This window comes from Hyla sarda, chromosome 4 (assembly GCF_029499605.1).
Source record: "Hyla sarda isolate aHylSar1 chromosome 4, aHylSar1.hap1, whole genome shotgun sequence".
Classification (NCBI taxonomy): domain Eukaryota; kingdom Metazoa; phylum Chordata; class Amphibia; order Anura; family Hylidae; genus Hyla; species Hyla sarda.
Window position 1 is genome coordinate 314,101,788 of NC_079192.1, and position 13,326 is coordinate 314,115,113.

At 42.2% G+C, this 13,326-nt stretch overlaps 1 protein-coding gene and 1 long non-coding RNA gene across 5 annotated transcripts in view; one reads left to right on the top strand and one right to left on the bottom strand.

The window, feature by feature from the left end:
* Nucleotides 1–13,326, top strand: part of JAKMIP2 (janus kinase and microtubule interacting protein 2) — a 113,780-nt gene that overhangs the window by 74,708 nt on the left and 25,746 nt on the right. For both annotated transcript variants that reach the window (XM_056574866.1, XM_056574865.1), the window contains exons 7-12: nt 1,855–2,001; nt 2,086–2,226; nt 5,101–5,157; nt 8,146–8,265; nt 8,772–8,900; nt 13,028–13,111. In XM_056574866.1, coding sequence (XP_056430841.1) covers nt 1,855–2,001; nt 2,086–2,226; nt 5,101–5,157; nt 8,146–8,265; nt 8,772–8,900; nt 13,028–13,111 — 678 coding nt within the window. The remainder of the gene's footprint in view (nt 1–1,854; nt 2,002–2,085; nt 2,227–5,100; nt 5,158–8,145; nt 8,266–8,771; nt 8,901–13,027; nt 13,112–13,326) is intronic.
* Nucleotides 1–13,326, bottom strand: part of LOC130369516 (uncharacterized) — a 131,114-nt gene that overhangs the window by 38,861 nt on the left and 78,927 nt on the right. The window lies entirely within an intron of this gene.

Here is a 13,326-nt window from a genome sequence, read left to right on the forward strand (position 1 = left end):
TTCAGCAGCTAATAAGTACTGGAAGGATTCAGCAGTATTCAGCAGCTAATAAGTACTGGAAGGATTAGGATTTTTAATAGAAGTAATTTACAAATATGTTTAACTTTCTGGCACCAGTTGATTTAAAAGAAAAAAAGGTTCTCATCGGAGTACCCCTTTAAACATTACAGGACTCACTCACGACTACTACCTTCTACCAGGCCCAGGTGTTAAAAAGGGAGTTCTTGGTCTATGTGAGACAACTAGATTCTCTCCCACAGACCACTACCTTCACAAACCGCATTCTCGCACAAATGTAGTGTATAGTAGTTAAAGAGGGCCTTTATTTAGTCCTTGTAGCCTAAGTTAGACTGGGTTCACATATGTCCTGCATCAGCCTAGATCTCAACACAACTGATGACAAGTTGTCATTAGTAGTGTTGAGCGGCATAGGCCATATTCGAATTCGCGAATATTCGCGAATATATGGGCGAATATTCATCATATATTCGCGAATATTCTCGTTTTATTTTCGCATATGCAAATATTCGCGTGCGCGAAAATTAACATATGCGAAAATTTGGATATGTAAAAATTCGCATATGCGAACATTTGCGTGCACAAATATTCGTATATGCGGAAATTCGCACGCCAGTCTCACACAGTAGTATTAGAGCCTTCTTTCCACTACACAAGCTGGAAGCAGAGAGGGATGATCACTGTGATGTGTATTGTGAAAAAAAAAATTTATAAAAAAAAAAAAAAAAAAAAATATTCGTAATTACGAATATATAGTGCTATATTCGCGAATATTCGCGAATTCGCGAATATGCGATATTCGCGAATAAAATTCGTATTGCGAATATTCGCGAGCAACACTAGTCATTAGTTGTATGGCATCCGGCATGCATTGTTTCTGGACGGCAGACAATGTTTCTGGACAGGCGGCAAGCTGCGTTCCCCTGTCTGAAGCCCTCTGGTGTGTCCAACCATCTAAATTGAGACGCTGGATGATTGTGAACTGTCCCATTGAAATGAATGGGATCAGTTCTAGCATCAGTTTCCCTCCAGTGCACGCCAGAGGAAAATTGTGCTGGGCAACTGATATATGTGAACCCAGCCTAACATTCATTACAATGATATTTTTTACTTTGTTGCTGTGCACACCTGTTCCCAAGATTTAGGGATTTTACTTTATGGTTCACAATCTATACTGTTCACTTCCCCTCAGCCTCATATTTTCGCCCCTTGAGAAAAGCATTCACATTTCATTTTTTTTTAAAACAGTTACTGTCCATTAGACAATTCAGTGAAAAGTGCAGATAGTAAAATAGTAATAGTAAAATCCCTTTATTTCAAGAATTGGGGCATAGTGAGAAAGTAAAAACACCATTAGAATCAAGATGCCTGAGAATACAAAGTGATATAAAAATGAAATGACCACAGGTTCTTTTTAAAGGGGTACTCCAGTGTAAAACTTTTTTTTTTTTAAATCAACTGGTGTCAGTAAGTTAAACAGATTTGTAAATCACTTCTCTTAAAAAATCTTAATCCTTCCAGTACTTTTTAGGGGCTGTATACTGAATAGAAATCCAAAAAAGAAATGCATTTCCTCTGATGTCATGACCACAGTGCTCTCTGCTGTCCATTTTAGGAACTGTCCAGAGCAGCATATGTTTGCTATGGGGATTTTCTCCTGCTCTGGACAGTTCCTAAAATGGACAGCAGAGGTCAGCAGAGAGCTCTGTGGTCCTGGCATCAGAGGAAACGCATTTCTTTTTTGGATTTCTCTTCAGTATACAGCTCCTGGGCAATCTACAGCAAATACAGCAAACAACTTTACTAAACATGATTTATGGAACTTTTTATTTTTAGTTACGGAGAGTCCGAGAAGCAGAAAAACAATGCAAACCTCTCCTGGAAAAGAACAAGTGCCTCACTAAAAGAAATGATGAATTAATGCAGTCCCTGCAACGCATGGAAGAGAAGCTGAAAGCCCTTTCTAAGGAGAATGCAGAGATGGTATGTGTTATGTAGTAGACCATGTTCAGAAAATGTCTTATCCAAGTGTATTTATTCAGTAGAAATAAAATCTCTTATCTTTAGCGAGAGAAAATCATATCTCACCCACCGTTGAAGAAGTTGAGATCCCTAAATGATCTTGACCAGGCTGGGGAGGAACAAGAGATTGAATTCCTGAAGTTACAAGTGGTAGAACAACAAAACATCATTGATGATTTAACACGGGTAAGTGAACGTAAAGTTCCGACATACTGTATGTAGTCACTCACATGAGTCTCTCTCCATGGTGAAGCTCACAATCCAATCTCCATATGTTGCTCACATACAATAAGCTATGGTAGGGCCAGTATCATAGGAAGCCAATTAAACTTCAGTATCTTAGTGAAAGTGGACCTGTACAGACTGCAGACATTATTGTACACATAAAGGGACAAAATAATATATTGTATATGTTTTCTGAGCTATCAAAAAAATTAGACAGGGGCAGAGGGTGGTAGGAGAAATAAAATAAAAAAACAATACTCACCTCTCCGATTGTTCCCAGTTCAGCTTTTCTGACACCGCTTTGGCAACCCCAATGAATGTGTCCCCAATTATGTCACAATACACTGTATACCAGATGCTTCAGCTAATCATTTGCCTCAGTGATTATGTGAAAGCTGAATGCAAGTGATGGATGAGGTCAATGGCTGCAGCATCTTGTGCACAGTGCATAGTAATGTCATTAAGGCCCTTCCACAGGTGACTCCAGAATGATAGCGCACTGGACTTGGAGTGAGAAAATGGGTATATATATATATATATATATATATATAAAAGGAAAAATAACCAGCACAACAACCTAATACACAGGTGCCCGCTGCTGTGGCAAATACAAAATGTACAAAGAAGAAAGTTGCAACAGCACTCTAGGTCAAAAAATGGAGGCTCTTAGCTCACTTTTTGATCAAAATGTGTCCCCCCATCCACCACGCGGATGTGGCCTCATATCGGATGGGACCCTAAACATGATAACTCACCTCTGCTGTGCATATAGCCTCTGACTGTGTGACATGTTGGATCAGCCATTGACTAAACCACCTCCAGTCTGAGAGGGGTGGGGTGCACGGCTAAAGAGGATGCCACCCCCCCCAACTTACCAAGTAAAAACAAAAGGAAAAATAGCCAGCACAACAACCTAATACACAGGTGCCCGCTGCTGTGGCAAATACAAAATGTACAAAGAAGAAAGTTGCAACAGCACTCTAGGTCAAAAAATGGAGGCTCTTAGCTCACTTTTTGATCAAAATGTGTCCCCCCATCCACCACGCGGATGTGGCCTCATATCGGATGGGACCCTAAACATGATAACTCACCTCTGCTGTGCATATAGCCTCTGACTGTGTGACATGTTGGATCAGCCATTGACTAAACCACCTCCAGTCTGAGAGGGGTGGGGTGCACGGCTAAAGAGGGTGCCACACCCCCCAACTTACCAAGTAAAAACAAAAGGAAAAATAGCCAGCACAACAACCTAATACACAGGTGCCCGCTGCTGTGGCAAATACAAAATGTACAAAGAAGAAAGTTGCAACAGCACTCTAGGTCAAAAAATTGAGGCTCTTAGCGCACTTTTTGATCAAAATGTGTCCCCCCATCCACCACGTGGAGGTGGCCTCATATCGGATGGGACCCTAACATGATAACTCACCTTTGCTGTGCATATAGCCTCTGACTGTGTGACATGTTGGATCAGCCATTGACAAAACCACCACCAGTCTGTGAGGGGTGGGGTGCACGGCTAAAGAGGGTGCCACACCCCCAACTTACAAAGTAAAAACAAAAGGAAAAATAGCCAGCACAACAACCCAATACACAGGTGCCCGCTGCTGTGGCAAATACAAAATGTACAAATAAGAAAGTGGCAACACCACTTTTTGACCTAGAGTGATGTTGCAACTTACCCCTTAAATCCACATAAGGTTAGTGAACCAACCATTATATGACATAGTTACATGACCAAATAGAAAACAGCTGTCTTATGTAAACAAAGCATATAAGGGATTTGTTAATGGGTGTAAAGATTTGTTAATGGGCGTGTAGAATTTTAGCTTACATGTGGCTGTTGTAGATTCATAAACCATTAACACAGGCACCAGAAATCCAATTTAAGATGGTTGATCATATGGATGGGCTAGGAAGTATATGTATTTCTTTTTAATCGTACATTTTTTTTTGTTTTAGTAAATGTTTTTTTTATGATTTATTATTCACTATGAATTTTACACTTCCTAATTTTTGTTATTGTTATTTTATTGTTTGTATGTTTAGGTGCTGGATTTCATATCATTTAGGCTAGGTTTTAAATCGGATTTCACATGCCTGTGCGTTTTTTTTTGGAATACCGTCACTGCAGTTTTTGAGCCAGTCTGAAGTGGATCCAGCAGGAAGGAAAAATATAAGTCCTTCCTTTATATTTCCCATTCCTTTTGAATAACTCAAAAACTACTATCGCAGTTTTCCCAAAAACATCAGAAAAAAGCCTGTGTGGAAACCTAGTCATTGGGGCTAAAAATGACATTACTGTGCAGTAGATTATTTATATATTATCCAGTTGTTCATATCTGTATAGTTGGGTCAAGAGGTCATATTCACTTTTATACGGTTTGCTATATAAAAGGTTTGTAGTCCAGTTGGAGTAAGAGATTTACAGCATGAAACATATAAAGATTTACCCTTTTATAGAGATATTGATTGACCTGTAGCATTGGTTGGCTTACGCATAGTTAATTAATCTCCTGTATTAGATATCTGGTTAAGTAATTACAAGACATGTTAAAGATAATGATCAGGCATATAAACAAATCCTAATAGGGTTTATTGTGTATTTTCTCTATGGGCGCTCATATTGATCTTTTGTTTATTTGGCATTTATTTAGCATTTCTCATTTTGGTCTTCACCATGTCAGTCCTTGTAACATAAGATACATGTAACTAAATAAAAAAATGGTTTTATGTTAGGACAGAGCTGTGTTTATATGATCAGATGTTTATATGTTATACATTTGAATTATTTTTACCATTGAAATATCATTAAAACCATAAATATATTTTGTCCAGGATAGAGAAAAACTTATTCGACGAAAAAAGCATAAAAGAAGTTCTAAGCCTATTAAGGTAAGCACCCTGACATCCTCTTATGAAACATCTATGTCATTCTGATAAACATAAATACTAATATGGGCAGGTTTGAAATTTGAAAGATATGCCTTCATAGCCCTTTACTTATTATCGGGGTATTCCAAGAAAAAACTTTTTTTTTTTTATTTTTTTATTTTTTTTTTTTATATATCAACTGGCTCCAAAAAGTTAAAGGGGTACTCCGCCCCTGGCATCTTATCCACTATCCAAAGGATAGGGGATAAGATGTTAGATCGCCGTGGTCCCGCTGCTGGGGACCCCGGGGATCGCCGTTGCGGCACCCCGCCATCATTACTGCACAGAGCGAGTTCGCTCTGTGCGTAATGACGGGCGATACAGGGGCCGGAGCAGCGTGACATCATGGCTCCGCCCCTCATGACATCACGGCCCACCCCCTTAATACAAGTCTATGGCAAGAGACGACCACCACACCCCCTTCCCATAGACTTGTATTGACTGGGGCTGGCCGTGACGTCACGAGTGGCGGAGCCGTGACGTAACGATGCTCCGGCCCCTGTATTGTCCGTCATTACGTGCAGAGCGATCTTGCTCTGTGCTTTAATGATAGCAGAGTGCCGCAGCTGCGATCCCCGGGGTCCCCAGCAGCCGGACCCCGCCATCATTACTGCACAGAGCGAGTTCGCTCTGTGCGTAATGACGGGCGATACAGGGGCCGGAGCAGCGTGACGTCATGGCTCCGCCCCTCATGACATCACGGCCCGTCCCCTTAATGCAACTCTATGGCAGGGGGCGCCACGCCCCCTTCCCATAGACTTGTATTGACGGGGGCTGGCCGTGACGTCACGAGTGGCGGAGCCGTGACGTAACGATGCTCCGGCCCCTGTATTGCCCGTCATTACGTGCAGAGCGATCTCGCTCTGCGCTTTAATGACAGCGGGGGGGTTCCGCAGCGATCCCCGGGGTCCCCAGCAGCGGGACCCCGGCGATCTGACATCTTATCCCCTATCCTTTGGATAGGGGATAAGATGTCTAGGGGCGGAGTACCCCTTTAAACAGATTTGTAAATTACTTCTATTAAAAAAAATCTTAATCCTTCCAATAATTTTCAGCTGCTGAAGTTGAGTTGTTCTTTTCTGTCTGGCAACAGTGCTCTCTGCTGACATCTCTGCTTGTCTTAGGAACTGCACAAAGTAGAAGAGGTTTGCTTTGGGGATTTTCTCCTACTCTGGACAGTTCCCGCGACAAGTGTCATTAGAGAGCACTTAGACAAAACAAACAATTCAACTTCAGCAGCTCATAAGTACTGAAAGGGTTAATATTTTTTAATAGAAGTAATTTACAAATCTGTTTAACTTTCTGGAGACAGTTGATATATAAAAAAGAAAAAGTATTTTCCTGGATAACCCCTTTAAATGTTATGGAAAATCATGGTGTTATGCTTTTTATCCAACTGCCATTAAAGTCAATGGGAACTATGCAAAATGCATAAAGTGGCCCACTTGGCTACTTTTGCCTTACTAGCCATCGCAAGCAGGGGGCCCTGTTGTCTTGAGATGGATATGCCGTAACTGTCCCAGATGGGAATACCGTTATAGAAAGAGCTGTATTGATGATTCAGTTGTCATTGCAAGTCATACAATAAATTACAATCACACATAGCTTGGCAATACAATACACAGAACATGTTACCTAAGCTATACATCGCACCACATGCTACACTAACACTCCACTACATCCTGAAAGGGAAATAAAACAGTTGAATAACAAAATATTACAATCTGCAATGGGGGAGGGAGTGGGGACTATGAAACTAGAGAGGGGCGGATCACAAAGCCAAACTACTTAGCAATATATATACAATATATTTGGTGGGTTTCTATTAAAAACCATCTATCTTGCTATCTTGCAACCCACTGTAAAGTAATGGAAAGCTGTGGTGCTATGCTGTTTTCCCAACTTCCAATAAAGTTAATGCTAGTTATGAAAAATGTGTAAACAGCCCACTTGGCTGCCATAAATGTCTTGGTTGCCAATACCACTTTTAGGGGAAGGATGACATAAACTGTATATAAAATATGTTTATTTATTTTTTTTATTAAATATAGTAGCGAATAGTAAGTGGCTGGTGGCAAGTGACAGGAAAATATGGGCTTCCTCTTTAGACTTATTTTCCTGGGTCAGACTGAGTGTAGGAAAAACTATGGAAATAAAGACCATAAAGAGGGGTTAAATGGGTACTCCGGTGAAAAAAAGAAATGTCAACTGGTGCCAGAATGTTAAACAAATTAAAATCCTTCTATCTATCCGCTGCTGTAAATTTTAAATTTCTTTTCTGTCTAACCACAGTGCTCTCTGCTGACACCTCTGTTTGTCTCAGGAGCTTTCCAGAGCAGAAGAGGTTTTCTATGGGGATTTTCTCCTACTCCTACTCTGGACAGTTCCTGACACGGACAGAGCTGTCAGCAGACAGCTGGAAAATACATTTAAAAATAAATGAATACAGCAGCTGATAAGTACTGGAAGGATTAAGATTTTTTAAATAGAAGTAATTTACAAATCTGTTTAATGTTCTGGCACCAGGTGATTAAAAAAAAAAAAAGTTTTTTTACCGGAGTACCCCTTTAATGCATATAAACCTACTCTATCAGCCAGAGGATGAAGTTAGTGGCACTTGCTCTAGAGCAGTGTTTCGCAAACCAGGGTGCCTCCAGCTGTTGCATAACTACAACTCCTAGCATGCCCGGACAGCCGTTGGCTGTCCGGGCATGCTAGTAGTTGTAGTTTTGCAACAGCTGGAGGCATCCTTGTTGGGAAACACTGCTCTTGAGGATGCAGCACACCCATGTGTTACATGGTCGCCCATTCATATTCAGTCTCCCTCAATTTACCTATGATATCTACTGATCGCCCTGCAGTTAATCAGTTGGACCAACATGTCGTGTAGCATGCAATGACTTGGAAAGAAACAGTAATGAGCTGTGTAAACTCCCTTACTTCTTATAGAGACACCTAGTGGACACTGTATTTGGATATGATGATGACTCCATGGATTCTGAAACATCATCGGTAGCTTCTTATCGAACCGACAGGACGCCAGCCACACCGGATGATGATTTGGATGACGTAAGTAACTTTGCCTAAAACAAAATGACACATTTCTTAAAGGGGTACTCCGCCCCTAGACATCTTATCCCCTATCCAAAGGATAGGGGAAAAGATGTCAGATCGCCGGGGTCCCGCTGCTGGGGACCCCCGGGATTGCCGCTGCGGCACCCCGCTTTAATTACTGCACATAGCGAGTTCGCTCTGTGCGTAATGACGGGCAATACAGGGGAAGGAGCATCGTGACGTCATTGCTCCGCCTCTCGTGACATCACGGCCCGCCCCCCTTAATACAAGTCTATGGCAAGTGACTCGCATTGAAGGGGGGGCCGTGACGTCACGAGGGGCAAGGCCGTGATGTAACGATGCTCCGGCCCCTGTACTGCCCGTCATTACATGCAGAGCGAACTCGCTCTGTGCAGTAATGATAGCGGGGTTTTCTTTACTCTCTGATGTTTGACCACATATAAAAACTTCCCTTACATACAGAAATTGCATTAAAATGAATACTTTGTATCCCTTTATAGAGTTTAGCAGCCGAAGAGTCTGAGCTAAGGTTTCGCCAGTTGACAAAAGAGTACCAGGCCCTGCAAAGAGCCTATGCTTTGCTTCAAGAGCATACCGGCAGTATGATAGATGCCGAGAAAGAGGCACAGGTAAGAATGGAGAATCATTGTTATTAGTCTGAAGGTATTACAGTTTTTACGTAAATAAGGTCATTTGTTTTCTAATTCAAATAATTTAGTTTACCTTAAGTAACAAGATCTCTGCTGCCTGTGGATGACAACATTCTTGTTCACATCAGGAGAGACTGGACTCCTGTACAGATTTTACCGCCATTAACATCAAGTTTTTCCTCTATGTTTAGTTTGTACACCACGAAAACTTTCAACACACTTGCTAAACTTTTCTATAGAGGTTTATTGGTGAGATAGAGGTCAAGAGTGTCTTTCTGGCTTTAATATTGTCTGTATACTTTAGTATAAAAGAGATATGGACTACGACAGCGGTACTCGACTATTTTTAGGGTCCGCTTATCCTGGGCCTCCAACTGATGAATGCCTGAAGTGAACGCTAAGGCCTGGTTCACCTAGCAGCAGCAGTGCCATGCAAAAAATATTGGCTGCCTGTTGTAGAACATTATATTTCCCCAAATAATAGGTAAAACAAGTGACTGAAGTGTGGAGGATGTAAGGCTACTATTTTCAGTAAGACCTGCATACTGTGCCCCTGAATACAATACAGCCACAATGTGCCCCTGAATATTGCATTGTTCCACACGGTGCCCCTGGTATTATACTGCCACATACTGTGCCCCTGGTATTATACTGCCACATACTGTGCCCCTGGTATTATACTGCCACATACTGTGCCCCTGGTATTATACTGCCACATACTGTGCCCCTGGTATTATACTGCCACATACTGTGCCTCTGGTATTATACTGCCACATACTGTGCCTCTGGTATTATACTGCCACATACTGTGCCTCTGGTATTATACTGCCACACACTGTGCCCCTGGTATTATACTGCCACATACTGTTCCCCTGGTATTATACTGCCACATACTGTGCCTCTGGTATTATACTGCCACATACTGTGCCTCTGGTATAATACTGCCACACACTGTGCCTCTGGTATAATACTGCCACACACTGTGCCTCTGGTATTATACTGCCACATACTGTGCCTCTGGTATTATACTGCCACATACTGTTCCCCTGGTATTATACTGCCACATACTGTGCCTCTGGTATAATACTGCCACATACTGTGCCTCTGGTATAATACTGCCACACACTGTGCCTCTGGTATAATACTGCCACATACTGTGCCTCTGGTATAATACTGCCACATACTGTGCCTCTGATATAATACTGCCACACACTGTGCCTCTGGTATTATACTGCCACATACTGTGCCTCTGGTATAATACTGCCACATACTGTGCCTCTGGTATAATACTCCCACACACTGTGCCTCTGGTATTATACTGCCACATACTGTGCCTCTGGTATTATACTGCCACATACTGTGCCTCTGGTATAATACTGCCACATACTGTGCCTCTGGTATAATACTGCCACACACTGTGCCTCTGGTATAATACTGCCACATACTGTGCCTCTGGTATAATATTGCCACACACTGTGCCTCTGGTATAATACTGCCACATACTGTGCCTCTGGTATAATACTGCCACACACTGTGCCTCTGGTATTATACTGCCACATACTGTGCCTCTGGTATTATACTGCCACATACTGTGTCTCTGGTATAATACTGCCACACACTGTGCCTCTGGTATAATACTGCCACACACTGTGCCTCTGGTATAATACTGCCACATACTGTGCCTCTGGTATAATACTGCCACATACTGTGCCTCTGGTATAATACTGCCACACACTGTGCCTCTGGTATAATACTGCCACATACTGTGCCTCTGGTATAATACTGCCACACACTGTGCCTCTGGTATTATACTGCCACATACTGTGCCTCTGGTATTATACTGCCACATACTGTGTCTCTGGTATAATACTGCCACACACTGTGCCTCTGGTATAATACTGCCACACACTGTGCCTCTGGTATAATACTGCCACATACTGTGCCTCTGGTATAATACTGCCACATACTGTGCCCCTGGTATTATACTGCCACATACTGTTCCCCTGGTATTATACTGCCACATACTGTGCCTCTGGTATTATACTGCCACATACTGTGCCTCTGGTATAATACTGCCACACACTGTGCCTCTGGTATAATACTGCCACACACTGTGCCTCTGGTATTATACTGCCACATACTGTGCCTCTGGTATTATACTGCCACATACTGTTCCCCTGGTATTATACTGCCACATACTGTGCCTCTGGTATAATACTGCCACATACTGTGCCTCTGGTATAATACTGCCACACACTGTGCCTCTGGTATAATACTGCCACATACTGTGCCTCTGGTATAATACTGCCACATACTGTGCCTCTGATATAATACTGCCACACACTGTGCCTCTGGTATTATACTGCCACATACTGTGCCTCTGGTATAATACTGCCACATACTGTGCCTCTGGTATAATACTCCCACACACTGTGCCTCTGGTATTATACTGCCACATACTGTGCCTCTGGTATTATACTGCCACATACTGTGCCTCTGGTATAATACTGCCACATACTGTGCCTCTGGTATAATACTGCCACACACTGTGCCTCTGGTATAATACTGCCACATACTGTGCCTCTGGTATAATATTGCCACACACTGTGCCTCTGGTATAATACTGCCACACACTGTGCCTCTGGTATAATACTGCCACATACTGTGCCTCTGGTATAATACTGCCACACACTGTGCCTCTGGTATTATACTGCCACATACTGTGCCTCTGGTATTATACTGCCACATACTGTGTCTCTGGTATAATACTGCCACACACTGTGCCTCTGGTATAATACTGCCACACACTGTGCCTCTGGTATAATACTGCCACATACTGTGCCTCTGGTATAATACTGCCACATACTGTGCCTCTGGTATAATACTGCCACACACTGTGCCACTGGTATTATACTGCCACATACTGTGCCTCTGGTATAATACTGCCACATACTGTGCCTCTGGTATAATACTGCCACACACTGTGCCTCTGGTATTATACTGCCACATACTGTGCCTCTGGTATTATACTGCCACATACTGTGCCTCTGGTATAATACTGCCACATACTGTGCCTCTGGTATAATACTGCCACATACTGTGCCTCTTGTATAATACTGCCACACACTGTGCCCCTGAATATAACACTACTATACACACATGAACTGTGTTACTATGCCCCCACATGAACTGTACCCCTGTTCCCCCACATGAACTGTGCCACTATGCCTCCATATGAACTATGCACTTAAATTGTTTCCTGTGACTCTCCATCTGTTGTAAACTACAACTCCAATCATGCAGAGAAAAAATATCATAATGGTGGCTGTAGTTCTGCAACCACTGAAGAGTCACAGATGAGGAAACATGAGTGATTGTTTACCTGAAAAAGGTCCCTGTCCCTGGTCCTATGCTAATCCACTGCTCTGGACTCTTCTAGTCATGCCTTGCCACAACAGAATGATGCAAGTAGTGCTAATCGTGCTATCTGCATCATAGAAAAAGCGTTCCGTTATGAACGGCCGTTATAAAAAGCCTGGAAATCGGCAGTTATACGGCCGGTACAAAATCACTAGCGGCCATTAGAAAATCCCATTATAGTCTATGGGATTTTTCTAATAGCCGCTTTAACCCGTTAACGCCCATTATTAATAACGGCCGTTAGTGATTTTGTACCAGGCGTATAACTGCCGATTTCCAGGCTTTTCATAACGCGCGTTCATAACGGAAGTATTTTTATAGTGTGAAAGCAGCCTTAAAGACAAGAATGCAAATGAATGCTGGTAGAGTGGATGCCTCGTTAGAGAATCGGCTAGAGGTCTGGATCAGTGGCGGCTGTGGTCCGAATCTGGATCGTGGTCTGCTAGTTAAGTACCGCTGGACTACAATATTCCATCTATCAGAATCCAGTAAAAGAAATGTATGTATAGCTGCCTAAATATAATAATGTAATTTAAGGTGGAACCATACACAGTATTTTACTCACTTTTAACTATCCTATAACTTGCTAAAAGGTTTATGGTCTATGGTATATTTTTACTTCTCCTTTTACAATGGACACAAACAACTGGACATAAATATGACAACATATTACTAACATTTGACAGATTCAGGAACAAATGCAAACAGATGCCCTACATTATAAAGCCAAAATCGAAGATCTTGAAAAAGCATTGGCTGAAAGGGGACAGGTAAGTAAATGGCATGGACATTTCCTCCTAAACATTTTTTTAAATTAAAAACATATTGGGGGAGATTTATCAAAACCTGTGCAAAGGAAAAGTTGCCCATAGCAACCAATCAGATTGCTTCTGGCCTTGTGCAAAATGAAAGCGAGCTGATTGGTTGCTATGGGCAACTGGGCAACTTTTCCTCTGGACAGGTTTTGATAAATCTCCCCCATTGT